Source organism: Trichoderma virens (assembly GCF_000170995.1).
Source record: "Trichoderma virens Gv29-8 chromosome Unknown TRIVIscaffold_1, whole genome shotgun sequence".
Classification (NCBI taxonomy): Eukaryota; Fungi; Ascomycota; class Sordariomycetes; order Hypocreales; family Hypocreaceae; genus Trichoderma; species Trichoderma virens.
In genome coordinates this window covers 1,159,702-1,185,144 of record NW_014013748.1, presented here as the reverse complement: position 1 = coordinate 1,185,144, position 25,443 = coordinate 1,159,702, and the positions used below count along the sequence as shown (strand labels likewise).

The window sequence follows — 25,443 nt, the reverse complement described above, 5'->3', positions numbered from 1 at the left end:
ACTGGCGAGGGGTGCTTGCATGGCATAAGCGTCGTTTTTTTTTTCCTATTATTTTTTTGGCGTCTTTATGCGGGTTTGTTAGTCGACGCAATTGTGCCCTATCACCTGTCACCCGCTCTCTCGTGGCCTCGTCACCGAGTATTTAGCTGAGCCACCATCCCCCTTGGAAAGGTACCCGGCAGAGCAGGCAAGAGGGAAGGGTTTGCATACGAATCCTTGCTGTCAGCCTCAACCGGCCTGGGCCATCTCATCTCGTCTTATCTTATATTCATACGGCCCTCTCCTCTCCTCTCACTACCGCCGTCATCTTAACATCAACAACAACGACAACAGCACCACCGCGAATCCGGTTCCGCCATGAGTCGTCTGGCCGGCTGGTTCCGCTCAGGCGGAAAGGTCCAAAATGGCTCCGACACAAGTCTGTCGCCCATCGACAGCATCGCCAAGGAAAAGGAGAATCTGGTGGAGGCCATGAAATGGGTCGAGCTAATCATGAACGACGACATCGACGGCGCCTGGGAAAAGCTGCAGCTGGGCGATTCTTCATTCCACGAAATGGGATCCGCCGTGGCCTTCTTCATGCGCTCCGTCCTGGGCTTTGAGAAGCAGGTCATGACCGAGGCGACTGCGAGACTCAATGAGTGCGAGAATCGGGCCTGGGCCGATCTTAAACGGGCGCAGAAGCACGGGGCTGCTTACAATAGCAGTCAGCTCTATCCGCCTGGCACCGAGTACGAACTGATTATTGCTGAGACGCAGCTGATGGGAGCCGTTGTCGGCGTGCTGCACGAGAGCTTGGTGGAGGCCATGAAGAGCTTTTATAAGCTGCGAAAGGCGTTTCTGACGCTGGATGCCATCGTGGCGTCTGAGGAAAAGATCTTTGGCAAGGTGACCCCGGGCTCCTCGCGGATGTCACTGGTAGGGAGCACCTCGACTAGCGATGCATCCTGGCCGGAATCGAATGCGAGCACATCCAATGGCAGTGACCCGGAAGCTTCCGCCGAAGGCAGCGAGAGCCTGTCTGGGCAGCAGACCCCCAGCGATCAGGCCGATACATCGCCCACATCGCTTACATCGCCCACATCAACAGCCCAGCAACTGGAAAAGCTGAACCTCGGCAACCTGGAGGATACGTCCAAGTTGAGTCTGCAGTCTAAAGACTCTGATCTGAGCGGCTCAGATCTGGAGCTGGGCAACCCTGTCGACAAGTTCATCCACTCTGGAGCTAACATGTGTTTTGGAGTTCTCTTGCTCATCCTCAGTCTCATTCCTCCTGCTTTCTCACGCATTCTCTCCGTTGTCGGTTTCCACGGAGATCGTTCTCGAGCCGTCAAAATGCTGTGGAAGTCAGCGGTACATTCCAACATCAACGGCGCCGTTGCTGGTATGATGTTGCTAGTATACTACAATGGCCTGCTGGGGGCTGCGGATATTCTCCCCCATCAGAAGGATTATGACGAAGATGCCGAGGCCGTTGGACCACCCATCGAAAAGTGCGAACAGCTCCTGGCCAATATGAGAGCGCGATATCCCGATTCACGATTATGGCGAGTGGAAGAGTCGAGAATGCTTGCCAACGAGCGCAAGATTACCGAAGCGTTGGATCTGCTCAAGACGGGCAAGGAGTCGAAAATGAAGCAGGTGGCTGCCCTAAACAACTTTGAGCTGTCACTGAACGGTATGTTTTCTTACGACTGGGAGCTGATGCGCAGCTCATTCCTGAAATGCCTCGAGGTGAACGACTGGAGTCCATCATTGTACTACTACATGGCTGGTAGTGCATCTTTGGAGCTGTACCGAAATGCTTTCCACTCTGGCGACAAAGATGAGGCGAGGCGGCAAAAGAACAAGGCTGAGGAGTTCTTCCGCAAGGCCCCAACCGTGATTGGCAAGAAGCGCTTGATGGCCCGTCAACTGCCCCTGGAAACGTTTTTGCAGCGCAAGATTCAGAAGTGGGAGGACCGGGCCAAGGCTCTGAGTGTTGACCTGGCGGATGCTATCGGCTCCAGTCCTGCTCTCGAGATGTGCTATGTGTGGAACGGACAGAAGCGTATGGGCACGGAACAATTGGAGGGGGGACTTGACTTCTTGAAGTGGGAGAGATGCACGGCGAGCAAGGAAGTTGTCGCCAAGATTCAGGCTGAAAAGGACGAGATGGCTGTTTGGGCTGTATGCAGGGCATCGCTGCTGAGAGGTGCGGGCAAGCTGGATGAGGCGAGGGCGTTGTTGCAGGAGAAGGTTGTTGCCCACGATCGGTACGTTGAACTCTTTCAAGTATTAAGGGGAAGAAAAGCATGCTAATGAGGTTACAGATCTGTCTACAAAGGAGTGTCTAAGGATGACTATGTCCTGCCAGCAGCAATTTACGAATTGGGCGCCATTGCGTGGGCTGAATGCTGCAACCCTCCCGAGGGCGAGGACAAGGAAATACTCGAGTACAGACGAAAGAAGATGACTGAGTGCGATGAGCAAATCAACAAGGTCAAGGTATGGGAGGCGTATGTTTTGGATACCAGGATTGGCATGAGGGCGCAGAGCGGCCTGGAGACGCTGGCTTGGTTCAAGAAGAAGAATGGTTGGTGAAACTGGGAACGAGATATTGGCATCATACATGGATTGGATACATCTGGATACATGGATTTTCTAGATGAGGTGATTACTTTTTTTTACTTTTCACCTGGGGTTGTTTGGGATTGTTGGGGATACATATATACGGGCGGCAATCATTGGCGTTTATGTCGCGGAGTAAGTGTTATAGACTTACTAGAGGGACAGCATTCAAGAGGAGGACAACTAATGCATGGTTGGGAGGCTGCATTGATATATAGCTGCTAGAATCGGCGTTTATGTTAAACGGGGGTAACCCAAATCTCCTCCCCATCTACCACTTGCTCGTTCTCTTCCATTTCCTTATTTCCATTGTTAACTTTTCACCCTTTACAGATTGAAACTTCTCGAGTGTTAAATAATAGAGCGACCGAACGATACTTGTATTCTGATTGGAGGGGCTCCACCAGCAGCTGACCAAAGAAGCTCTGGAGAATATAGTATTCCCAATCATTGTGATTTCACGAATTGCACTGGAGACCGTGCGTCTTTGTGTGCTTGAACTTGAGCGGTCTATATACTATCAGGAAGCCTCTTACTCCTGGCTTTGGCACAGTATGTAACTTTCTCGTCGGCATCAACCTATGAGATACTGTCAGATGAATGTGAAATATGCCCGACCCTTGGTTCTTTATGCTATTCATCTACAAATTCTGTAAGAACCCCTCGATGACCAGACACCGCCCACGTAGTCAGGGTTCTTTATTGTCCAGCTCGAGTTGTACCATGTAAGCCATGATGATGCTAATACCAGTACATCGCTTTGTAGTGCTGTAGCTGAGTGTATTATGATTGGGTAATGTAATGTATTTGAGAATGATGTAACATCCCTAGTAGTGATTGTGGTGGCAGTGTTGACATTATTGCCCATTAACAAAGGGAAAGCTGCGTTTTTCTTTGACGGAGGGAAAGTTTCTTTTCCCTTTGATTATGGAAAGAAAGCTTCTGAATCCTTTGATGATGAAAGGAGAGCCACTTCGAGCCTCTCCTTTGACAAACTGTTCTCCAAATGGTAAGATATATAACGGCATGTCCTCCTTGGTATGCTGATGACACTGTTCAAGACGCATCGACTTGCGATAGAAGCTCGATTGGCTTTACCATGTCTCCCAACAAGAGTATGGACGAAGTAAGTTTGAACCCAGGCTCTTTTTGCTTATATATACATTTTCCAAAATACTGACCAGTTCACGCGCCTGAAAAGGATACCACCTATGGCAGAGGACCAATCTACACCATCGCCAAACAATGCCTCTTCCAATTTAAAAAGTTTGCCCGACAGCCTGAGAATCAGCTCAAAGAGACGATTTCTACAAATAAGTGGCGGTTTCTATTATGGGCACAAAACCATAGCGTATTCGCTCACAAGAGTGCCAGCTTGGACACTCAATTGATAATAAAGCCCGAGGTTCGAGACCTCGTGATAGAGATGCTAGATGTTCTCCACAAGGACTTGTGCCAATGTAATTCTCCAACGACACACTTTTCTTCTTTTAAAGCATATTAATCCAATTCAAATCGCAGTGGTAAACAGTCATTGGGAAAGATTGCTTGAGCAATGCAGCACTTCCCTCAACAGAACCGGCAATACCAGCTCGAATGATGGTCCTCAGTTGTTGCTTTCGGGGAGAGTAACAGGCGCCATGGCAGGCATCGTCGGATCTATCGACAGACTATACCGCCTTTCCGTTAGTATTAGAGCGCCTCCAACGGATTATTCAAGTCCCGCGGAGAGAATCATCTATTTTGCAAAGCAACTTCCGAGAGATGGTTTCGAAGACATGACTTCGCTGATCTTAAAGTCCAAGTTTCCAAAAGCTGAAGACAGACTGATCACGAAGTTAACCAAAAGTGTTGTATTTCGCCGCCATCGACTATTGTACCAGCGCCATAATAACGCGAAATTGATTCAAGCCCGATGTTTGATTGCAACTGAAGTTGTGGGGCTGCTAAATTCGATGTCTAAAGCTGGGAAAGGCCGGTTGGAGGAGCAGCGTCCCATCAAAGCGGACCAAGCGAAGCAGCATAAACTTCAGAATCAAAGTCTGCATCAATACGAAAATGCTCCAGATGATGAGCTAGCCTGCGTCACTAATACAACGATCTTGGAAGAGGATTGGGTTGATCAGTGAGATGATAGAGGTGAACGACAAGCTCCAACTGTCTTCCCAGGGGCATCCCCATGGAGCGGGGAGACTGAATACAACTACCCTGAGCCTCCAAAAGCCGAAGGTGCTTCTAAATTTGGTGTGTGTCAGTTTTGTTTCCAAGACCTACAAGTTGTGGGCAATAAAGATCCAAAGTGGTGGGAGTACGTGTTTAGCAAACCGAATATTGGAGAGGCCCAGCTAACAAGTCATCATAGGAAACACGTGGATTACGATATGGAGCATTATATCTGCCTCTCTGATAAATGTAAAAAGCCTCTCTGCTACTTCAAAACCTTTGACTCTTGGATGAAGCATATGTGCTCAGAGCACGGGCAAGACTGGCCTCGGTTTATTTATGCGAAAAAGAGCGAATGGAGATGTGCACTCTCGAAGGCACACAATACTTTGTTCGCGGACCAGGATTCACTTCGAAAGCATCTCGAGATTGATCACTCGGAGGAATACCTCGATCAGAGCGACTTACAGCTCATTGTAGACCACTGCAAAATTGCTCTGCCCAGAGCCCCGGACATCTGTCCGCTGTGTGAGGAATCCGTCGATGATCCGGAACCCGCAGCGCAGCAGTCGAAAGTCGAGAATGGCAAACGTCCCAAAAAAAGGGTTCGGTGGGCTGACGAGGCTGGGGGAGAACTAGAGAGTGAAGAGAAGACGAGCAACACCAATTCGGGAGAACTACAGAGTGAAGAGAAGATGAGCAAAACCAATTCGAAAATTGCCGCCCATATTGCTCGACACTTAAAGAGCATATCTTTTTTATGCCTTCGGGGTCTAGGACCTCAAGTAAAGGGAAGGCAGGAGTAGGAATCCGTAGAAATGGCGCGTGGAAGCGATGGGGCTGCACTGGATGATTTCGCGATGTATGATTATGCAGTCTTTGGGTGCATTGATAATGACACAGTATCTGAATTGGCAGTCCCAGCTTCGTGGGATAAAGTCATGGTTCTTGTCATGTACCTTTGTTTTCATCCTACTTCAAAATCGGGGTTTATTTCTTGGTGTCTATGAGGGTTAACTTGTTGATTTATGTTCCCAGGACCTTGCTTAGCAGCTATTTTTTTTTTTTAATATATGACTATCGCATTGATTTTACTTCTTTATCTCACAATCATTTGTGTCTCACCTGGCTTGACTATTCAGAATGAGTAAGTCTGGTGAACTGTCATAAAAACATAGCCTTGTGATAACATCGTCAATTAACATTCATCATTCGCAATGGTATCAAAAATACTTATATCAACACTAATGGCACTAATTCTCTTGTAGTATTAACGAGATACCTTCTTCCTCCCCCCTCTTCGTGTCCTCATCCCCTCTCTCAAACTCCCCAACCCCTGTTGTACTGCTCCCGCCCCCTCGTCAACTTTCTTCGCAGACCGCTCCTGCAAGTGATGCTTCTCCGCCTCTTGCTTCACATCTTCAAGTACATCCCTGCCTCGACTTGTCCCATTGATCCAATCCAAAATTCCCCATGAACCATAATTCGACGTCCCTTTCCCTGCGTAGTGAATGGCCGTGCGTTGCACGATGCCGCCCATGATGATGCCGGGGACAATCGTGTATCCGGACATGGCGAGGGTTTCCTCGCCGGTGCAGAGCGTGAAGACGAAGAAGTACGTAAGAATATGGGGTCGTAGGATGATGGCCGGGAGAAATAGTGGGATAAAGCGGTAGAAAAGGAGTGGCAGGGGATGGTCGGCGAGGAGACGCATGCTGAATGGCGCGCCGGCCTTTGCGTGAGCGTAGTTTTTGTGGCGTTGGGAGAGCCAGCGATATGATTTCCCGTGGAGGATGAAGCGGTGGATGGCATATAAGAGGGTTTCGCGGGCGGAGAGAAGGATGAGGAGGTGCTTGAAGATTTGCCATGGGAGGGGGAGAGTTGTAGTTGTTTTGAAGACGGGTTGCTTGAGGAAGAATATGAACGCGAAGCTTATGCCGGCTTCGACTGCGGTGAGGATGACGAGATTTAAGAGGACTAGGCCCATGAGCTTAGCCAAGGATTTGGCATCGCGGGGAGGTAAAGCGCTTCGACCGCCATGTTTAATGCCTTCTGCAAGGCTGGGGAGGGAGACGTCGAAGAAGAGTGTGAGGAGAGACGGTATTAGGAAGAAGACTATTCGAATAGCAAGGATGCCGGTTATGTGAACAACGATGGGTGGCTGAGAGAGCACGAGCGTGGACCAGGTCATGTAGAAGAAGAGGAGATTGAGAGATGTCGACCAGGAGGTGAGGGTTGGGCCGAGGAGGTATGAGAATATCGGTACCGAGAGGAGGACGTCCATTTTTTGGAATATTTTCTATATTGGTCAAGGGTAGAAAATATGGTGATGGTTGGAGAGCTGGTGAGAAGCTGCAAATTCCATGTGCCAGGGGTGGCAAAACGTGGGAAGATGAAGATGCAGGTACAGCAGAGTTTAAAATGGAAATGGCCAATGCAGCGAAGGGATGGCAACCATGATTACGGAAGAAGCCAATTCGGTTCGAATTTTGGGCAAATCTTGTTTTGTCTTTTATTCTAAAGTGCTGCGTTGGTGACGTTTAGTAGTGATGACTTGGTGTTGGAGGTATGACGTCGGTGAGCGCGATCGACAAAAAGAGGCTAGCCAATGACGACGATGGAGAATCATGACATGTGATGGGGCGAAGAGTACCATAAATTTATTTAACTTGGGATATCTTTGTCTATATTCATTGTTCATTAAATGGGCGAATAATGTTATATTTTCATTAGAAGACGGGAAATGAAACTGTTGCCAAAGTCTATTGTGTTTATAAATCGCAGTGTGGTTGACTTGGTCTCTGTCTGGATATCGTCCGATGTAAGTGTAGTATTATGGTGGTTATGAGGCATCAGGATATGAGATGGCAGATGCCTCCGCAGCTGGGACAACGGAAGAAGCTGGCTCACGGCCATTGTCGCTATTGCCATTGCTTCCCGAGCGTGATGACGACCTCCGTCCCCCGCTCATAGTTACCAGAGGTATACCCTCTTCAGGATGATAAAGCTCTAAAGAGTTGTGATGGCTCGGAGGAGGCATTTCACGTGCATCTCTTCTAACCTTATCCCTCCCTCTAGACACTGGAGGAGGCAGGCTGTGAGTCCGACGTCTGAATGAGGGCTCTTCCGACTGTGTGTCTGCTCGCTGAGGCCGTGGTAGAGGGGAAGGCGGCTGTGCGGGTAATTGAGAGCGAGTCATCACCAGATTTTGCAGAGATGACGAGTTTCTAGTATCTGGCATATAACTGCTCACTTGGGAACGATGGCGTGGTAGGGAAATGATGTTGCTATCTGCATCTCGAAAAGGGGTATGTGTGGCACGAGTAATCTGCGGCGGTTTGCCAATCCAGTCCCCTGTAGTCTGGGATCCATGATCTCTATTGCGTAGTGAATTCTTCACTATAAAAATACGTTAGAGTAATCGCACTTGAGAGATTTTGGGAGTATGTACAATCGCTGTCAGCATTCGGATCGAGCACCCGCCCTTCGGAAGCCTCCATATCTCTGGCAAGGAGAATATAGAGCGCTCCGGAGGCGCCCAAACCAGTTCCAACTAGAGTTGACCATTGACCTTACTAATTAGCATAGTAATAACACATTTACATGCTACAGAGAAGAAGACATTGTGCAGAAACGTCTTGAGATACTCACCGATGTTCGCTAGAGCCTCGGATTGATAGTTGACTGGGCCACTGAAGAAATTGATCTCGCTGACAATAATGATAGCAACCGCGGCGCAACCTGACACAGGAATCGCCGCTACGGAAAGAAAAAGGTGAACCATGAGGTTTACATCGTTCATGGAACCTTTGGTCGCCTGGGTGCCCGAGATTGGCTCATTTGTCTCACAACTATTGGTTCTGGTGTTGAAACGCTCTGTCATGACCACCATCCAGATGATTGTATGGATGCAGCACCCAGCCGCTACGAGAGTTGCCGCGCCGAATGTGAGCGTATTGGGGGCAGGAATCTTATAAATGTTGTTTGCAGATCCGATTCGTATGGGTGAGAACGGGCCATCTGTTTCGGAGCAGGTCAACTTGCATGTTACATTCGTACCGTAAGGGAATCTTTTAGGATTGCTAGACATGGGGTTGCCTTGGCCATCCTCAAGGCAAGGAAATGTCTGGGCTCGGAAAAATTCAATGTCTAGACAAATAAGTCCTATATCGTCAGGGAGTCAAAGTCAGTCGTCGGTATCCATCAGAGATATGCCTATTCCAAACAGAAAGCAACCGAAGGATAGATTCAATGGTAATAATGCGTACCAGCGAGAACCAGGCCAGCCCATATAAACATGATTCGGCGGCCTGTATGAGTCGAGAACTCATGCGACTTGGTGAGCTTGATCATCAGTGGAACGACTAGGGTGCCAAGTGAGCACATCTGGAAGGCACCATATATGTCCATGTCGACAGCTGCTATATTGATGAATATTAAGAATCGGTTAGCCAGGGCTCACGGTCTGGACGATTGTGCCGTGTGGAGGGACCATAAGTAGTATCTAACTCTTACTGTCACGATGCAAAGATGCTAGGACAATGCCATGAACTGCTGCCGCTGTCGAGAGAGGCAACGCTGTAGACAAGGCGGCACTTTTAATCCAATCAAGTTTTCGAGCAAACACGGTGGTTACCACGAGCACGTAGAATCTGTTGGTTCATATTTTACAAGGTTACAAAGCGAAACTTCTCTTTGTCCATGAGGATTCGATCTGTTGGACGGAACAGTGTACTCACAAGACTCTCGATCCGGCACCATATGAGCCAGATACTGGCCATGCACAGATGACTTGTAGACCATCATCGACGGGGTTCACGGCATTGCTTGCTGATGCAACAGAGGCCGATAGGTTACTGCTATGAGAGACAGCCACATAACTCAACGATATGCCCCAGGAAAGAGGTGGCATCAGTCTTTCACGTTTGCCGATGGATTCGGCGCAGCAGCTCTAAAGCGAGTGCGCAGTTGTCGTGCAGCAGCTATCAAACAGGCAAGCGTCTTAGTCAACTAATTCTGCAGACTTTGTCCGATAACTGGCGTAAGACAGCGGAACCTGATGCAAGGGATGAGGTGGTGATAAGAGACGTTAAAGACATGGAGATATGGAACCTGCCTCGCTGTGATGAGGCTCCCCAAATACTCCCGCACATTCAGTCAGCTGAAAGACTACCTAGCGCCACACTTGATAATTCGTACAAGGTGATGAAATCCCAGATTGCAGCTGATGGAGGCGAAGCAATGGAAGGATTCTTCCTTGTCAATCGTCACCACCGTGCCGCCAGGCAGAATATGACCTAGTGGCAGCGAAAGAGCCCCGGGTGACGGAATACTGATATCGGACAGATCTCCCTGCTGTAACAGTTTGGATGAGGTATAAGGACAGCCATGGGTGCGAAAGCTGGAGGGTTACAGCCCGGGCTGGCAGCAGCTAATGGGCCTAGTCGTCTGCGATATTCTCCGATATTCGATAGTCAACGACTGGGCCCATCAGAGCTGTAGTCTAAATGACTGCCAATGGTCGTTCTCTGTCTTCTGGAGGCTCAGCTGACGCACTTGAGAGGTTATCGTCGGGGGCCGCGTAAATGGCTTCAAAGCCAAGGACAGGGGACCAGATCGCCCCCATCCAAGGAGCATTTCATATGGACAACTTGGCGGACCGGTTGGGTACCGCTGGAGAAAGATTGCGTGGCCGCATATCAATTTAACCGGAATCGATCGACAAACACTGGCCAAGTCCACTTGAGGGTTGGCATTATGACGCCTGCGAGGCTATTCGTAAGGCAGTACCAATCTATCTGCTGGCCAGATGCACGTGAAAAAGCTTGTCGCATTAGCCAAGAAGGCCAAGAAACTGCCTCGTCGAGATCGGACGGGCTGATTCGAGAGAAGGAAGAATAAGAAGAGGCAGTTGATTCCCATTCTGGCCACTGGTGGGTGGGTCAGTCGCTTTCTCTCTATCTTTCGACAACTTGGATTGCGTTCCATGGTTGGAGGAAAAGCAGTTGACATCAATGCGTATGCGTTGAGCACGAGTTGAACTCAGCACAACTGAACCGTTCAGTTGTTGTTCAGCGCTGCTTGCGGGGCTCGTAAGCCTGTATCCGCCGATCAACACGCCGACTCAGTGCACTGAAGCCGCCAAGAAAGAGCCTGAAGCCACTGGCAGGCCCTACAGCTTTGGGCCACCTGGAACGGCGGCGGTGAGACTCGATCATTTTCTTCGGCGTCATCAAAACTCTCGTGGCGCTCAGCCAAAATTGAGCCAGCGATACGAGACATCGTCTGGCTCGGTGAAGCGGGCCATTGTCGACATGGCACAGGGCAGTGATGATCTTCTTTCGACAAGCCAGATCAAAGACTGGCGGTCCATCGTCACGCTGATTGTATTTGTTCTCACGAGTAGGTCGATTTGCCACCAGCACCGCCTTGACTTTATCACCAGCGCATCACTGACCTTGTCAGATATCATTGTCCTGTTTCCGTTCCATATTCCCATATTCGTTCCTAGGAAGCTCTCAGATCTCTTCTTGGATGCTCTCGGGGCTCTGAGAATCATCCCAAAGCGCCAGTATCGCTCCCCTCCGCTGGCCGAAGATGACGACAATGGCAAGATCAAGCCCTGGGTGCGACTCAACTTTCCCATGAACTTTGTCACAGCCCCCTTCATTGCAGATCTATTTCTGCTGGCAATTCTCGCCATTGGCCGACAGGAAGTCCACGATGGCACCATTGGCGCCGACAACATTTCTCCAATCGACGTCATGGTCTTCTTCATCACCTTGGCCTACATTGCCATATCCATCGACGCTTCTGGTCTCATCAGATACCTGGCATTCAAAGTCCTTGAATGGGGAGGCAGTTTTGGGCACCGATTGTTCTTCTATCTCTATGCCTTCTTCTTCGTCTTGGGGAGTTTCGTTGGAAATGATCCAATTATCTTGTCGGGAACTGCGTTCCTAGCTTACATGACGCGAGTATCAAGAAACATTATACATCCCAGAGCATGGATCCATTCTCAGTTTGCTATTGCAAACGTCGCATCTGCGATTTTGGTTTCTTCCAATCCGACTAACCTCGTCCTCGCGGGAGCCTTCAACATCAAATTCATTCACTACACTGCCAACATGATTGTTCCCGTTGTCGCCACCGCCATTATTCTATTTCCTTTCTTACTCTATTTTGTCTTTGCGAACCCGGATCTCATTCCATTCGAGATCCAGATGCATGAGCTTCCGGAGGATGTCAAGGCTAAGAAGCCCGTCAACCCCAACATCCCCCACTCAAGGGGACGTACCGATGCGGATGAGTCTGACCTCGCCAATAATGAGAAAGGGCAGTTGTTGTCATTGGAAGAAATTATGAATCCTTTTTTAGACAAACGTGGAGCGGCATTCGGCACCCTCATCATGGCTGCTACCCTGATCACTGTCCTGACACTCAATGCCACAAGCGCCAAGAGCGGTGCCCATCCGGTGTTTTGGGTTACTCTGCCGGCGGCTTTCGTCATGTTCTGCTGGGACCTTGGTTTTGGATGGTACTACCGAAAAGAAACACGCGAGATTGCAAGAAAGGGTAGGCAGGAATTCGAAACTGCACGTACTGAAAGAATCTTTCGCCAAGCGGAAGAAACAAGGCGATCACCAGCTGCCGAGACCCAACTTCAAGACTCTACGGACTGTGAGAAAAACTCTTCCACTCCAAAACTTGACTCTACAGAAATCCAGCCCCAAGACCTGAGTTTCGTTGATGAGCTCAACGGTTCTCTCCCGACAGCCCAGAACAAGAGTGTAGGCCATCGCAACCCAACATTGAGACCACCTGTTCATGCGAGTAGCGATGTCCCAACACCCACAGTTATTTTGACTGAGGATACTGGCGATCACGGTATTGGTGGGGTATCTTCTGCTAATATGGAGCCCTCAATGCTATCACCACATGCAGATATGGATAAGCAAGAGCAACAGAGTTCGAAGAGCGAGATGAATTCGCTTCGGGAGAAGAGTATTCTGGAACAACCTAGCACAAGTTACCCCCCTGAAAGGCTTTTCGTGTCCACCTCCAAGGTGGACGTGGAGAAAAGACATCAAAAATCATTGCCATCCATTCAACAGCCCCGCGGGCCAGCTACTTTGATGTCTCTGGGTCAAGATGCGCTTAGGTGGTGCCAAGAGACATTTCCCACGGCCGCGACTGTCGTTCTTCACCTACCGTTTGCGCTCGTCCCGTTTGCCTTTTGCATGTTTGTCCTTGTTCAAGGGCTAGTTACAAAGGGCTGGGTGCCAGTGTTTGCTTATGGATGGGACCACTGGGTAAACAAAACAGGGACAATCGGTGCCATAGGGGGCATGGCCTTTCTATCTGTTGTTCTGTGCAACGTATGTATATTCCCGTCTTCGGATTCAGTTATGAGCCAGCTAACACACTTACAGTTTGCGGGAACAAATATTGGGACTACGATATTACTTTGTCGAATTATCCAGAGTTGGCAAGAGATTCATCAAAGGAGCGGCATCCCTATCAGCGACCGGACATTCTGGGCAACTGTGTACAGCATGGCTCTTGGAGTCAACTATGGTGCGTTCAGCTCTGCGTTCAGCGCTTCGCTTGCTGGCCTGCTCTGGCGCGATATCCTTGCCAAAAAGCACATTCACGTTGGGAGCATGGAATTTTTCCGTGTGAATATTCCCATTATTTTAATCACCATGATTGTGGGATGCACCGTTCTTGTGGGCGAAGTGTACATTATCCGGAAGGAGACGCCTTACGAAATGTGAATACCGGATGATTGAGGCGATGTTCCCCCCTGTTTATCAGCCCTTTGGGCATCTTCTTTCTATATATCTCTTTTCTTTTCTTTTATCTTGGAAAACGGAAAAGATAGAGCAAGATGGAGAAATTATCGTGTGGAAGTTAGATAGGCGTTAGTGCAAGGATTTAATGAGCATATGGAGCACATGAAGGGCCATGGAAGCGCAAAAGTTATATTTTGTTAGGTCGTATTTAAGCTAGATAGATAGAAGTACATTGCATAGACTTTTTGTTGTCTTATTTGCCTCATCCATAGGTTCACTTTACGCAGTGATATTTGCAAGCCAAGGTTCAATTTAACATCTCAACGGTATATGCACCAATTGCCGCCATGAAGTATCCGAAATGATCACATGGTATTTAGATAGACTCAACTGGATTGGACGTAAATGACGTCTGTATTCCGCAAAATGGCGATAGTGAATGTGTAATACGTCAACAGACTTCAATCCAGACCTGTAACAGCAAACGGAGCTGTTTGTTGCACACAGGCAGCACGAGTTAAAGCAGCGGTATACGCCTATTGGAGCTCAAGAGATCAGGTGTCTGCCTACTGGCTACACGTAGCGTGTTCGATTCGTGTCAGCTGCTTTTTCTCTGCGTCTCTCCAGCTTGTCACATCTGCTTCACTTCTGCTTCACTTGCTGGCCACCTGTTCGCTGCCTCCACTTTTCACCAACAAAAAGTTCAATTCCAAAGCATATTACACGACAAACAATACCTACCTACCTAGGTGGTGGCTCTTGAATATCGATTTATATGCATATCAGCGTTTGCACTGATAAATACCTGAGAAAATGGTGGCTTCTGCTCGTACCGGTAGAATCCAGTTGGGCGGTCAACCTGCTGCTAGCACTTTTCGTCTTAAGGTTTGTGGCTTCTGAACAACAACAAAACAAACGTCTCTTGGTCGACACTCGTCATTATTTTCTTTCCTCCCCCATCGTCAAGCAATCACAACATTCATTGTATCAACACATTAAGTACATTGCGATATCAGCAAGACTTTGCGACATCAGCAGGACTTGGCCACACCAACAAGGCTTTGCGACTCTCCAATATCCTTCGTCATGGCCCATCACAAGAACAACCGATCCCGCCAATCGCGGCAAAAGAGTGCGAGGCTGGCAGAGAGCGGTTTCAATACCCTCCCACCCGAAATCTTCAACCAGATCCTCGGCGAGGTGGCTAGCAGAAACGATTTGAGCTCCCTCAGTCGCTGTAGCCGCGGTCTCTACTGGGCAATCTCAGATATTCTCTTCACCAGAGCATTTGAGAATCAGATAATAGTGGAAGGGGGAATTGATGACGCGGTCGCATCCGTATTCATCCATGCCGTCAGGCACGATTCGAGGAACTTAATGCAGTGGTTGATGTTTAGAGAACATGGCTCGCGATTAAGAGGGTGAGTATTCCAGCTCAATTCCCCCCTTCAGAGCATAAGCTAATATATTCGTAGCTTGTTCCCTTGGATGAATGGTTTCACTTATCTTCACTACGCGCTGCTCCAAGACGCCCCAAAGGTGGCTATTCAGCTTCTCAAGCATGGATCCGATCTCAACGAAGACGCAGCTCTTTATCCCGACCTTAAATCGCTCTACGTCGCCATTGCCCGTCCTCTTAGCAATAGGATTGGGGCACTTGACGGCGCCCTTCGTATCGCATGCAGCTATGCTCTCCCTAGGATGGCTGAATATCTCCTCATCCGAGGTGCTGATCCCAATGCTCACAGTGATTTTGGGTTCGCAGCGATTCACATAGCGGTACGGCAGAGACTCCCGTGGAGTCAATTCGAGCTATTCTCCATACTGAATCAAGTTGGAGATAAAGAAAGCGAGACTCATGATGAAGGAAAAGATTCTGAGATCATTAAACAAAGCGAAAGGAATCTCAAGAATGCTAAAGGAAGAGGGAAATCCAAGAGAGCCAAGGGACAATCGGACTCGAAGAATACTAAAGCAGAGGACACCAAGAGCACGATACTAGAAGACCCGAATACTCCAGAGAAAGACTCCAAGAGTACTATGTGGGAAGCCAAAGTGCATCAAACAGTCAAAGTATTGCTGCGCTTTGGAGCCGACTGCAACCTAATCGCATTAAATTCTCGTCACCACCAATGCAATCACGAGTGTTGGAAGTCGCTATCCTGTGCTCCAATTGAACAGCGTGTTCTCCATATTGCCGCTGCCGGTGGCTACAGTTCCGTCGTATCAGATCTAGTGGAGAAAAAGGCAAATATTTTCCAGGCCGATGGGCAGGGCAATCTCCCCGTTGTTCATGCTATGGCTCAAGGTCACGATGATCTTGTGGCTTTTCTATTACAGTGCATGAAACGGTATACGAAATTGAGATCGAAAATGAGCCGTGTTAACCCCATTGTTTGCATATCTACGAGAAGCACAGCCCTTCATATGGCTTGTCGATTTGGATATCATATTGTGGTTAACGACCTCTTGAAAGGGGGCGCTGACGTGAACAGAGTCGATTCCCTAGGTCGGACGCCTTTACACGAGGCTCTTGCACAATGCGCTCCAGACTTGGAGAACCGTCTCGTTGAGACGTTGTACCTACTTTCGGAGAATGACGCGTCCCAAGAAGCCATTGACTGTAATGGTAGGAGGGCGGGAGATATGGGAGAGAGGCATAGACTATCGGGGGTTCGCACGCTGTTTGAGTATGCTACTATGGCTAGATACGACTGGCAGCGTCTCACTGAACCGCAGAGAGACAGAAAGGGGAATTTGTAAGTGCACAGACTATGGTCAACCCCATCATCGACCTAAGGCTAACTAGACTTCTTAGAGTGGATAACATACCAAATCCAAGCAGTAGCTGGTATGTGAAGGAAGAGCCTGAGATTCCGCCACCGATTCGCCATGACATGGTATCGGCGGAGACTCCCATTTAGATCAAGGAAGAGAGCTTTCCATATAATCTCGGGCCACAGTATAAGGTAACCAAAACTACTCCGAAAAGGGAGAATTCGGCACGAGACCTGCGCATGACTCTCGAACCGTTGGACACCATAGAGCTGGCGAAGCCGGCAAAGACAACAGAGGTAGCAGAGACCGGAGAGAAGCAAGGGGGGAGGGGACGACGCAAGAAGTGGACACGTGTATCACTAAAATAACGGCATTGTTTGGAAAGCTATGTTTCTGTTTCTTTTTTCCTTTTTTTTTACCCTCAATTTCTGGCATTCTACTCTATTACACGCAACGGCGTGGAGGCTCTATAACTAAACGTCTATGTCTAACTTTTTGTATACTAGGATCATATCTCTGGGGCAATACTGTTTTCGCTTTCATCCCGGCCCATCGCTACCAATGTCTAGATAGATTAAATACTTTTCTCAGATATCTCTGACCCCCACTCCAGTTCCTACCTTGTGATCATTAGAAGAGGACTTTGAGTCCCCAACCAGCAGCCACACCACGAGCAAAGTAAAGGGTAACAACAGTTGCCGCGTAGAAAACACCTGCAAATACAATGACTCCGTTATAGGAGCCACCGTCAGCCTTCAAGATGGCGCCCGCAATGGGAAGGCCAATGAGCACACCGAAGCTTGCGATGAAAAAGGCTGTGCCAGTCCGCTTGCCAATGTCTTCAATATTGCACACTCTGCTGATGCAAACTGGTGTAATACTAATCGCAGCACCAGACCAGAAACCATACAACACGGTAAAGGAGTAGATGGCAGCCTCATTGGTGCCTGCTGTGTACCAAAGAGCGAAGATCAGGGCCGCACATGTGGTGGATGTGAGAGCAAGAACATTAAAGGCACCGAAACGGTCGGCAGCATAGCCTGGCAAAGCACGGCCAGGGATTGCACCAACGTTGACGAGAGCGTTGAGGAGGTATGCTCGTTGAGTGGGCATGCCGGCGTGGATGGCATAAGAGGAGATGTAAGTGTAGGGGATGAAGACAGCGAACTCAACAAGGAAGACGGCAAGGGTTGTGAGAGCATACTTGGGGTCGCGAAGGGCCTTGAAATCAATGGCACTACCGGGACGAATGCTAGTATTCTTATTATGAGGGAGCCGCTTCTTCATGAGGCAGACGGAGATGCATCCCATAGCAAGGCAGATAAAGGCGATGATTCGGGTAGCCCAGGCGAAGCCAATCTGAGGGGTGAGGTAAAGGACGATGAGGGGGAACATGATACCTCCAAGACCACCGGCAGTGCAGGCAATTCCTGTGGCGAGAGCACGGCGTTTGTCGAAGTAGTGGCCGATGATGGCGATGGCGGGATTGAAGAGCAGGGAGGCTGAGGCGCCGCCGAGGAGGCCGAAGCAGAGGAAGAATTGGTAGAATTCTGTGATTTAACGTCAGTATGATGGATGGAAGATTAGGTGAATAGATGTGTGTGAGGATATACTGACCTTTGCATAGCCCAAGCAGCATCATGGAAATGACAATGCCGATATTCCCTGGGATTACCAGATACTTCACATCATATGCGTCGAAGATGGGACCTAAAGACGTACTGTTAACAACAACAAACTCATCTCAACTTATCTCACTCGCTAATGCTCGTGTATCTCCTGTATTGCTTCATGAGAAACTGACATTCAGGTATGCCAAACGAGGAAACTGAAAGGTGTTACATACCGACTTGCGCTCCGCAAAAGTATAGGAAAAAGGCATAGCTGCTTAGAATCCAGCCAATTGTTGATTCTGGCAGGTTTCGCAGCTCATTCTCTGAAAATCTCGCTTGCAACACAGCCATGGTGTTGAGAAGTCCCATGGAAGGGATCATGCAGGCCCAAGAGCCCAGGACGACGAGCCATGCTTGGAGACCGCCATCGGGGTATGTAGTTATTGAAAGGTCGACAGTCGTAAGTGTTGCTATATATATATACAAACTGTTAGTGCATGATGAAGAATAACGGAATACGGAGTGCATGGCATTAAAGTTGATGGTCTGGGGTAATACAATGGAGTTATGCACGGGGGGAGACGAACCGGCTGTTGCCATTTTGGGGTATATCTAAGCACAGGCGATTCTGCAAGTCTACTCGTACAAGGCACAAAGGAAAGCAAATAGATCGCCAATGAAATCACAAACAAATTGAGGTTCCCAGTTTTTAGGAAACAGGTGACTGGGGAGCTTTTATTAACATCTTTTTAAGCTAAATTTAAAAAAAAATGGATTCGACTTTCGGGGCCGAGAGCTGCCGGGACACGCCACTGTGAGAAGTGGATTCTGGTGTTAGTGAATTGACGCCCTACGGGATCCATGACATGAAGTTGGCGATGCGTATTCGTATTCTTTTTTCAATTCCAAATGGTATAGAAGTATTTCGTCGTATCAAAAACACTGTATTGTTAAGCAAATACGCTTCAAACCATTCTTAAGAAGGAAATCGTAATAAAGAGGAAGCCCCATTTCGCCGGAGAGATAGTAATAACAACCATGTCATTAAGCTAGATTAGGTAGGCCGGCGGCTGGTGTACTATGTACGCAGTTTTTTTTTTTTTTTTTTTCATTGCCTCCGTTTGGACCCATCACGGAAAGCGCCGGTCTCAGAAGTTATGACTAACAGAAATATGAAGGGAACCACAGCAAACTTCTTACTTGATTTGGATGGATTTGCCATTGTTTTGATATGCAGCATGAGTCGTAGTTGATTGCTCTATCTCCGAAAGTGGGCTTTGTCTTGATGCTTGTTGATCTGTAATGCGGCCAATCGGCGGGCTAGGGTGTTAGACTGGTTAGCAAGAACTTGGATATTGTAGAGTGCGTAGATAACTTTTAGTCCTAAATGACGCTTGAAACGATTCCATATTGCTGTTGTATCGGGGGTGGTTCGCGGCGTATTGAAATAGAAGTACAGCCAAGTGTGCTACATACCCTTCCTATATCTTAAGGAGATAACTTGAATAAACATGGTCACATGCTGTGATGCATCACCACCCAGGCATTGGGTAAAAATTGGTGATAGTCCCTAGAGGCTGGCCATGAAACTCGTTTCATTGCCCATTAGGCGGGTAACACGGTTCTTTTTTCTTTTCCAATACACACAGAACTACTTCAAGTCAACAGCAAAGTCTTTCCAACAGCTACATGTGTTGTCGAGATGTCAGTAAACTAGATCGTGAAGGTCCGACGACTTCCGCTAACAATCAATCGGTCGGTACATTCGCTAGTGTCTCAAATATACCAAGGCTAGAAAGAGCTAAGTATATATATGCGCATTCATTTTTTGTGTGTGAGTGCAAAAATCACCACGTTTAATCCTTGCAGACTATCTAGATGCTTTTTTATGATTGGTTGAGTCTTATTAACGAGACTGCAACTACGAGGTTTGTCAAATAAAGCAAAGCCCCCCCCGTAGCTGTTGAAAGGAGGGTCATGCTTAGGTGGCTTGTCATAATTCGGTAACTTGATATCACTGATGGCCTTTTCCATTGCCAAGACACTATACCCTTCGAATGGCCTTGGTGGTGTATCACGGAGACCCATCGCGCTCATACCCTTAAGAAGAGCACCCAACGACATAGACGAACATTCAAAGGAGCATTCTTTTGTATCATCAAATAGTTGGGTTTTCAGTTCATTAAGATCAGATATGAACCCAGAAATAAGCTGCTGTCTCCTGGCATCAAGGGCCTCTGCAGTAATATTAGTGGGAATCAATTCAGGGTACGATGTTATTGAAACTTGCCAATCATCTTTTGGGGAATTGGCAAACCCAACGTATGAATAGAGCCTCTACTCTCATATATGATGGTCTTCGTCAGCGTATGGAACGTGTAGGTTTCGGAAAATACGTAGGACACAAATAGCCTCAGCAGAAGATCCCGTCCGTAAGAAGAGGGAAGAGGCTGTCTCAGTTGACTGATCCATGAATTTGCAAAGAACTGGACTGCCTGATGGCACTGATAGTAATCGACAAGCACGGCTATTTTTGCAAGCATCTCAAGGTTGATGAATCGATCCACTTTATGTGTTTGGCCATGGATTATGTTCATTAGGAGAAGAAGCGCCTTTTTATCCCAGTCCTCGGCAGTTATAGTATAGGAGTAGCCATTCTCAGCATTGGTCTCCCTCCAATCATTGGCCATCATTTTTTGAAAGTACTCAGAGGCCAGACAAAGATGTTTTGACGAAAGCCGCATATGCATTTCTGGATTCCAGGTGACAGTCCGTGGCGGGGCTAGCGCACAGTTCGCCAAGTGCTGTTCATTTTGTTGCATTTCAGGCGTCCAATATTGTGGCAGGGCTCTAGGCCACTGCACAAAAGATCTGTCCACTGCAAATGGGGCATCTGGCTTACGGAGGATGAACAGAGTATCCCCAGTTGGATCAATTTCGTGAACAATGGGCTGCATAGCGATTTGAGAGGGGCGTGAAGAGAGCTGGACTGAAGAAGCATCATGAGCAAGATTCAATAATACTGTTAATACCCCGCAATTGCGGTTAAGTTTCGGATCTAAAACAATATCCTGTAATATTATGAATCTGTAAGTCACATCCATACTAGAAAGACGGCTATGGTTTTAATTGCGGAATTGTGATGGAAGCTATACCTGGACAAAAGTGGCCGATTCAATAATTAGTTCATTATTAATACGTGGATAAAGAACTTGCACTAGACTGTAGTAGCTAGGACTTGGTAGACGATATCTTTGCTGGACTGGATAATCCTTTTGAATGCACCAGGTCTGCCGGGCTTGCAGTCGACACAACCACATGAGGAAGTTTTCATGTGTGTTGAAGTGCATAGAGATACATGAGAGTTAATATCCGCATGTTCTCAGATTTATGGACACCCATTACAAACGTCGCCTACTCCAATAGCGGATTTGGCTTATACCCGGTAGAATAAACGACTTGCTTTGAGTGCTGTGATAACAGATGGTTACTCTGTAATATTGTAAAGGCTAGTCCTCATCTTCGTAAAAATCATGAAATTCATGCCTGTAAATTGGGAATTCGATTGAGATCAACCGCAGTTCCGTAGCTACTGCTGAGAGGCATGGCTAAAAGATTGAAGTCGGATACATATCCGCCAAAAAAGACGCCTCCACAATTAGAGTTGATCCCCACCAAGAGCAATTTGGCGCGAGATCACGCAATCACCAAGACAAAGGCATCTTACAGCTTTATATCTGCACATCTAACAGCTACAGGTAGCGGATATAGCGACATGTCGAGTCGAGAAAATTCTAAAAATGAAGACCAGGGGAGTGGTACGCCGGATGCAATGGCTGATTACGACCTCTCTCGGTCAATCCAGCCCGCCGTCGGCATGAGGCAGGGCCTACCAAACTATGGCGATCCTCACTTCTCCCTATTTCTCCGCAAAGTCTTTATCAAGGCCCTGGGATACAGCGAAGACGCGCTTTCAAGACCAATCATTGGAATCATCAACACCTACTCGGGCTTCAACCCTTGTCATGGCAATGTTCCTCAGCTCATTGAGGCTGCAAAGAGGGGTGTCCAGCTAAATGGCGGGCTGGCCATTGAGTTCCCGACTATTAGCGTCCACGAATCGTTCTCTTCTCCTACGAGCATGTTCTTACGGAACCTTATGAGCATGGATACCGAGGAGATGATTAAGGCGCAGCCGGTGGACGCGTGTATTGTTATTGGTGGTGGGTACTAACATTACCCTTGTTAAGCTTTTCTCGGTGGTTGTTTAGCTAATATAGCATCGTGAGCTCAGGATGTGACAAGACAGTTCCGGCTCAGCTCATGGGAGGAATATCTGCCAACAAGCCCATCTTGCCACTAATAACAGGGCCGATGATGCCAGGAAGCTTTCGTGGCGGCCGCATCGGCGCTTGTACGGACTGTCGCAATAACTGGGCTGCTTTTCGGGCAAACGAGATTGATATCGAGGATATTTCAGCTCTAAATGAGGAACTTGCTCCAACGGTAAGAATCATTCCTCCGAGATTAATCATCTAACTTACAATTCTTGACTAGGCCGGAACATGCGGCGTCATGGGTACGGCAAGCACCATTGCGTGCCTTACAGCTGCCCTTGGACTCATCCCCCTTAGAGGCGGCGCAACTGCTCCCGCTGTCTCAAGTGCTCGACTCAGAATAGCTGAGCAGACCGGTGCAAATGCTATCGGAGCAGCCAAACACAAACTCACACCTCAGTCTATCCTTTCTGAGGCATCTTTCCACAATGCCATCACAGTTTTGCAAGCAATTGGAGGTTCGACCAACGGGATAGTGCATCTCCTCGCCATTGCAAACCGGCATCCGGAGGTCTACGGCAAAATTACTCTGCAGACGGTGGACGAGATTGGACGGAAGACACCGTTGATTGTGGACCTCAAGCCTAGCGGGGACAATTACATGACAGATTTACACAATGCTGGCGGCATCCCTGCCCTTTTCAATACGCTGCGGCCTCTCTTATATCTGGATGCCCTGACAATAACAGGACAAACACTTGGTGAAGCTCTGGATGCTGAGAACTTCCGCTCGTTCCCGTTTTCGGCCCAAATTATTCGGCCTTTGGATAACCCGCTATATCCATCTTCAAGTCTTGTGGTGTTGTACGGCAACCTTGCTCCGGATGGGGCCGTTATTAAAGCGAGTGCTAGCAAGTACCGTCATCTACTCAATCACCGAGGCCGAGCTGTGGTGTTCGCTGGTCCTGAAGACCTTGCCAAGCGTATTGATGATCCAAATCTCGACGTTGATGAAAATTGCGTTTTGATCTTACAGGGCATAGGACCTATTGGCTTCTTAAGTCCAGGCATGCCCGAGGCTGGTTTGATACCCATCCCACGCAAGCTCGCAGCTCGCGGGGTCAAAGATATGCTGCGGTTATCAGATGGACGCATGTCTGGCACGGCGGGAGGCAGCATCGTATTGCATATATCGCCTGAAGCTGCATTGCCAGAAAGCGTTCTCGCCATTGTGAGAGATGGGGACATTATATGCTGTGATATGGAAAGTAGAAAACTTCAAGTGGAGATCGATGATGATGAGATAACCAGGAGGATAGCGGATAGGAAAGCTAGACTAGACAGTGGGTTGGAAGCCCGTGGGCTTGCAGAATCTAGGAGACGGCCAGCTCGCGGATATAGAGGGCTGTATGAAAAGAGTGTGATGCAGGCTCAAGATGGTGTGGATTTTGATTTTTTGACTGCAGATGGGGCAGGTCGGTAAATTTATGGATGTATGGATGTTATATAGTCTCAATGAGTCGTTTCGAGGCCTCTATGTTTTAGGTCCGGATGGGGGCATTCCTTTTAGAGTAGTGACTTCGCTCACTGCATGCTCAATAACACCATTCATAGCCACATGATCTAGCAACTACTTACGTGTGTCTAGTTGGACCTGAAGAGAGAACCGATGACTGCTCGTCGCTCCAAGATCAACCAGAAGCCCCCAATTCACGCTCAAACTCATCGGCCGCCTGTCTGAGTGAGTCCTTCCACTTATAGGCCACGAGCTTGTCTAGCCTTTCTTTGAGATTCACGGCATAAAAGTCAAGATCGCTACCCATGTCTTTGTCGCGCCACTGCGGTGAGATTCCTAGGATTAAAGGAGTAGTTAATCATGACAGTTCAATGTACTCAAGAAAGCTAGTAGTAGTTTAGTGTACAGCAACAAGGATTAGTTCTAGGTTTCACGGCGATAGGAACGAGCGTTATCTAATGGCCGATTGCTTGAGCTCGAAAATATGTATTCAGATGCATCTAATAGTCCCGGAGATCATAAATCAACTCGCCCTCTCTTTGCCACGTGTAGGGATGGCACTGGGCAATGCCTGACGGCTTACCATATTGTGCTTGCTCACACTTAATCGACATGGTTAGTCCAGCTGAGACGTCGTGCATAGGATCACCATACTAATATTGCATCATCGTATGAAATTGTTGCTCAATGATCAATCAACACTAATTACTTATCTTTCATGGTTTTGATAATCTGAGCAACAAACCTTAGCAACATGCAAAGTGGAGATGAGAGAAGACCCCCCGGTTCCATCAACTTCTGTGGGGTCAATGTAACTTCGGCGATTTTATGCCGAACAGAGCGACTCGATATTGTCTTCACAGTTATCAATCCATTAAAATAGAGGAATTGAGTTTACCGATTCTTCATAAACTTCCATGGCGGGTTACCAACATCAAAAGGGATGTGTATACGTACCTTTCAAAGTGGAATATCGAACCATACGAGTACATGTCACAGCGGTGAAGCTGACCGATTGCTCCACTACTGAACAGCAGCAAATAGGAGGTATTCGGACAAGGACATGTACTCGTGAACTTCAGCGTTTACAACTTTGCGTAATCGGCGTCTCTAGAAGAGCTTATGAGGAATAAGCCATTGCCACCCGCTCTTGAAAGTACGAGTAATTTTCAAAACTCTACCAAGAGCAACAGGGTAGCCACACATCCGTCTTGGGCACTTTGAGTTGAACAGAGACGGCGATATATGTAATTGGCTGTCCAGTCTCTTTGGTGTCCAACAAGCACCAGGTGCCACAGAAGCACACAGAAGCACACAACAAGTCCAATGCAAAATGACTCCCTTCCCCTCCCTGAAGTCATTCTCTGTGCCACTGAAAATGGGATCATGTCCACTAAGCCGCGTTTGCATTAATTGCGTCAAGCCCGACCGTTGGAAGAGTGGAGAAGGGGCCGGTAGCACGAATGGTGATCTCCCGTGTAAGCAGGGCCTGCATTCCGGTGGCCCCGTTTTGCTCGTTAAAAGACAAAGAGAGTTTCAACTTGCAACTCGCCCTGCCCCGGCCTAAAGCTGAAGCAAGCCACAAGAGGCTTAACAGAGCGATGGGGCCAACGGGTCCGCCATCGTTCAGAGAGTATTTCCGGCAGTCACTATACCGTAGAAATAACAATGGGAGAAGCTGTGCGGAGAAG

General features: G+C 48.1%; 10 protein-coding genes across 10 annotated transcripts; 5 read left to right on the top strand and 5 right to left on the bottom strand.

Annotated features, from left to right (window-relative positions):
- Window positions 1-357: 357 nt before the first annotated feature.
- TRIVIDRAFT_217708 (uncharacterized protein) lies at window positions 358-2,583 on the top strand (the record flags this gene model as incomplete). Its single annotated transcript, XM_014105850.1, has 2 exons — window positions 358-2,255; window positions 2,313-2,583. 2 exons carry the CDS (start codon window positions 358-360, stop codon window positions 2,581-2,583), a joined length of 2,169 nt encoding a protein of 722 aa, XP_013961325.1.
- Window positions 2,584-3,709: 1,126 nt separating this feature from the next.
- TRIVIDRAFT_217707 (uncharacterized protein) lies at window positions 3,710-5,579 on the top strand (the record flags this gene model as incomplete). Its single annotated transcript, XM_014105849.1, has 4 exons — window positions 3,710-3,736; window positions 3,812-4,070; window positions 4,132-4,735; window positions 4,973-5,579. The coding sequence occupies 4 exons, from the start codon at window positions 3,710-3,712 to the stop codon at window positions 5,577-5,579; spliced, it is 1,497 nt and encodes a 498-aa protein (XP_013961324.1).
- Window positions 5,580-6,043: 464 nt separating this feature from the next.
- On the bottom strand, window positions 6,044-7,057 carry TRIVIDRAFT_33525 (uncharacterized protein; the record flags this gene model as incomplete). The annotated part of the gene is made up of 1 exon (XM_014105848.1): window positions 6,044-7,057. One exon carries the CDS (start codon window positions 7,055-7,057, stop codon window positions 6,044-6,046), a length of 1,014 nt encoding a protein of 337 aa, XP_013961323.1.
- Window positions 7,058-8,425: 1,368 nt separating this feature from the next.
- Window positions 8,426-9,631, bottom strand: TRIVIDRAFT_6301 (uncharacterized protein; the record flags this gene model as incomplete). The annotated part of the gene is made up of 4 exons (XM_014105456.1): window positions 8,426-8,937; window positions 9,042-9,194; window positions 9,289-9,425; window positions 9,513-9,631. Coding segments are annotated over 4 exons (921 nt in total), but the record flags the coding sequence as incomplete, so codon positions are not given.
- A 1,456-nt stretch (window positions 9,632-11,087) lies between these two features.
- Window positions 11,088-13,550, top strand: TRIVIDRAFT_33962 (uncharacterized protein; the record flags this gene model as incomplete). Its single annotated transcript, XM_014105847.1, has 4 exons — window positions 11,088-11,175; window positions 11,239-12,518; window positions 12,756-13,151; window positions 13,206-13,550. 4 exons carry the CDS (start codon window positions 11,088-11,090, stop codon window positions 13,548-13,550), a joined length of 2,109 nt encoding a protein of 702 aa, XP_013961322.1.
- A 1,104-nt stretch (window positions 13,551-14,654) lies between these two features.
- On the top strand, window positions 14,655-16,492 carry TRIVIDRAFT_217703 (uncharacterized protein; the record flags this gene model as incomplete). The annotated part of the gene is made up of 3 exons (XM_014105846.1): window positions 14,655-14,989; window positions 15,044-16,327; window positions 16,387-16,492. 3 exons carry the CDS (start codon window positions 14,655-14,657, stop codon window positions 16,490-16,492), a joined length of 1,725 nt encoding a protein of 574 aa, XP_013961321.1.
- A 484-nt stretch (window positions 16,493-16,976) lies between these two features.
- Window positions 16,977-18,559, bottom strand: TRIVIDRAFT_62884 (uncharacterized protein; the record flags this gene model as incomplete). Its single annotated transcript, XM_014105845.1, has 4 exons — window positions 16,977-17,896; window positions 17,964-18,056; window positions 18,193-18,429; window positions 18,547-18,559. The coding sequence occupies 4 exons, from the start codon at window positions 18,557-18,559 to the stop codon at window positions 16,977-16,979; spliced, it is 1,263 nt and encodes a 420-aa protein (XP_013961320.1).
- Window positions 18,560-20,235: 1,676 nt separating this feature from the next.
- On the bottom strand, window positions 20,236-20,916 carry TRIVIDRAFT_34151 (uncharacterized protein; the record flags this gene model as incomplete). Its single annotated transcript, XM_014105844.1, has 1 exon — window positions 20,236-20,916. One exon carries the CDS (start codon window positions 20,914-20,916, stop codon window positions 20,236-20,238), a length of 681 nt encoding a protein of 226 aa, XP_013961319.1.
- Window positions 20,917-21,791: 875 nt separating this feature from the next.
- Window positions 21,792-23,719, top strand: TRIVIDRAFT_34798 (uncharacterized protein; the record flags this gene model as incomplete). Its single annotated transcript, XM_014105843.1, has 3 exons — window positions 21,792-22,182; window positions 22,254-22,465; window positions 22,517-23,719. 3 exons carry the CDS (start codon window positions 21,792-21,794, stop codon window positions 23,717-23,719), a joined length of 1,806 nt encoding a protein of 601 aa, XP_013961318.1.
- Window positions 23,720-23,927: 208 nt separating this feature from the next.
- On the bottom strand, window positions 23,928-24,366 carry TRIVIDRAFT_217700 (uncharacterized protein; the record flags this gene model as incomplete). The annotated part of the gene is made up of 2 exons (XM_014105842.1): window positions 23,928-24,088; window positions 24,336-24,366. The coding sequence occupies 2 exons, from the start codon at window positions 24,364-24,366 to the stop codon at window positions 23,928-23,930; spliced, it is 192 nt and encodes a 63-aa protein (XP_013961317.1).
- Window positions 24,367-25,443: the final 1,077 nt, after the last annotated feature.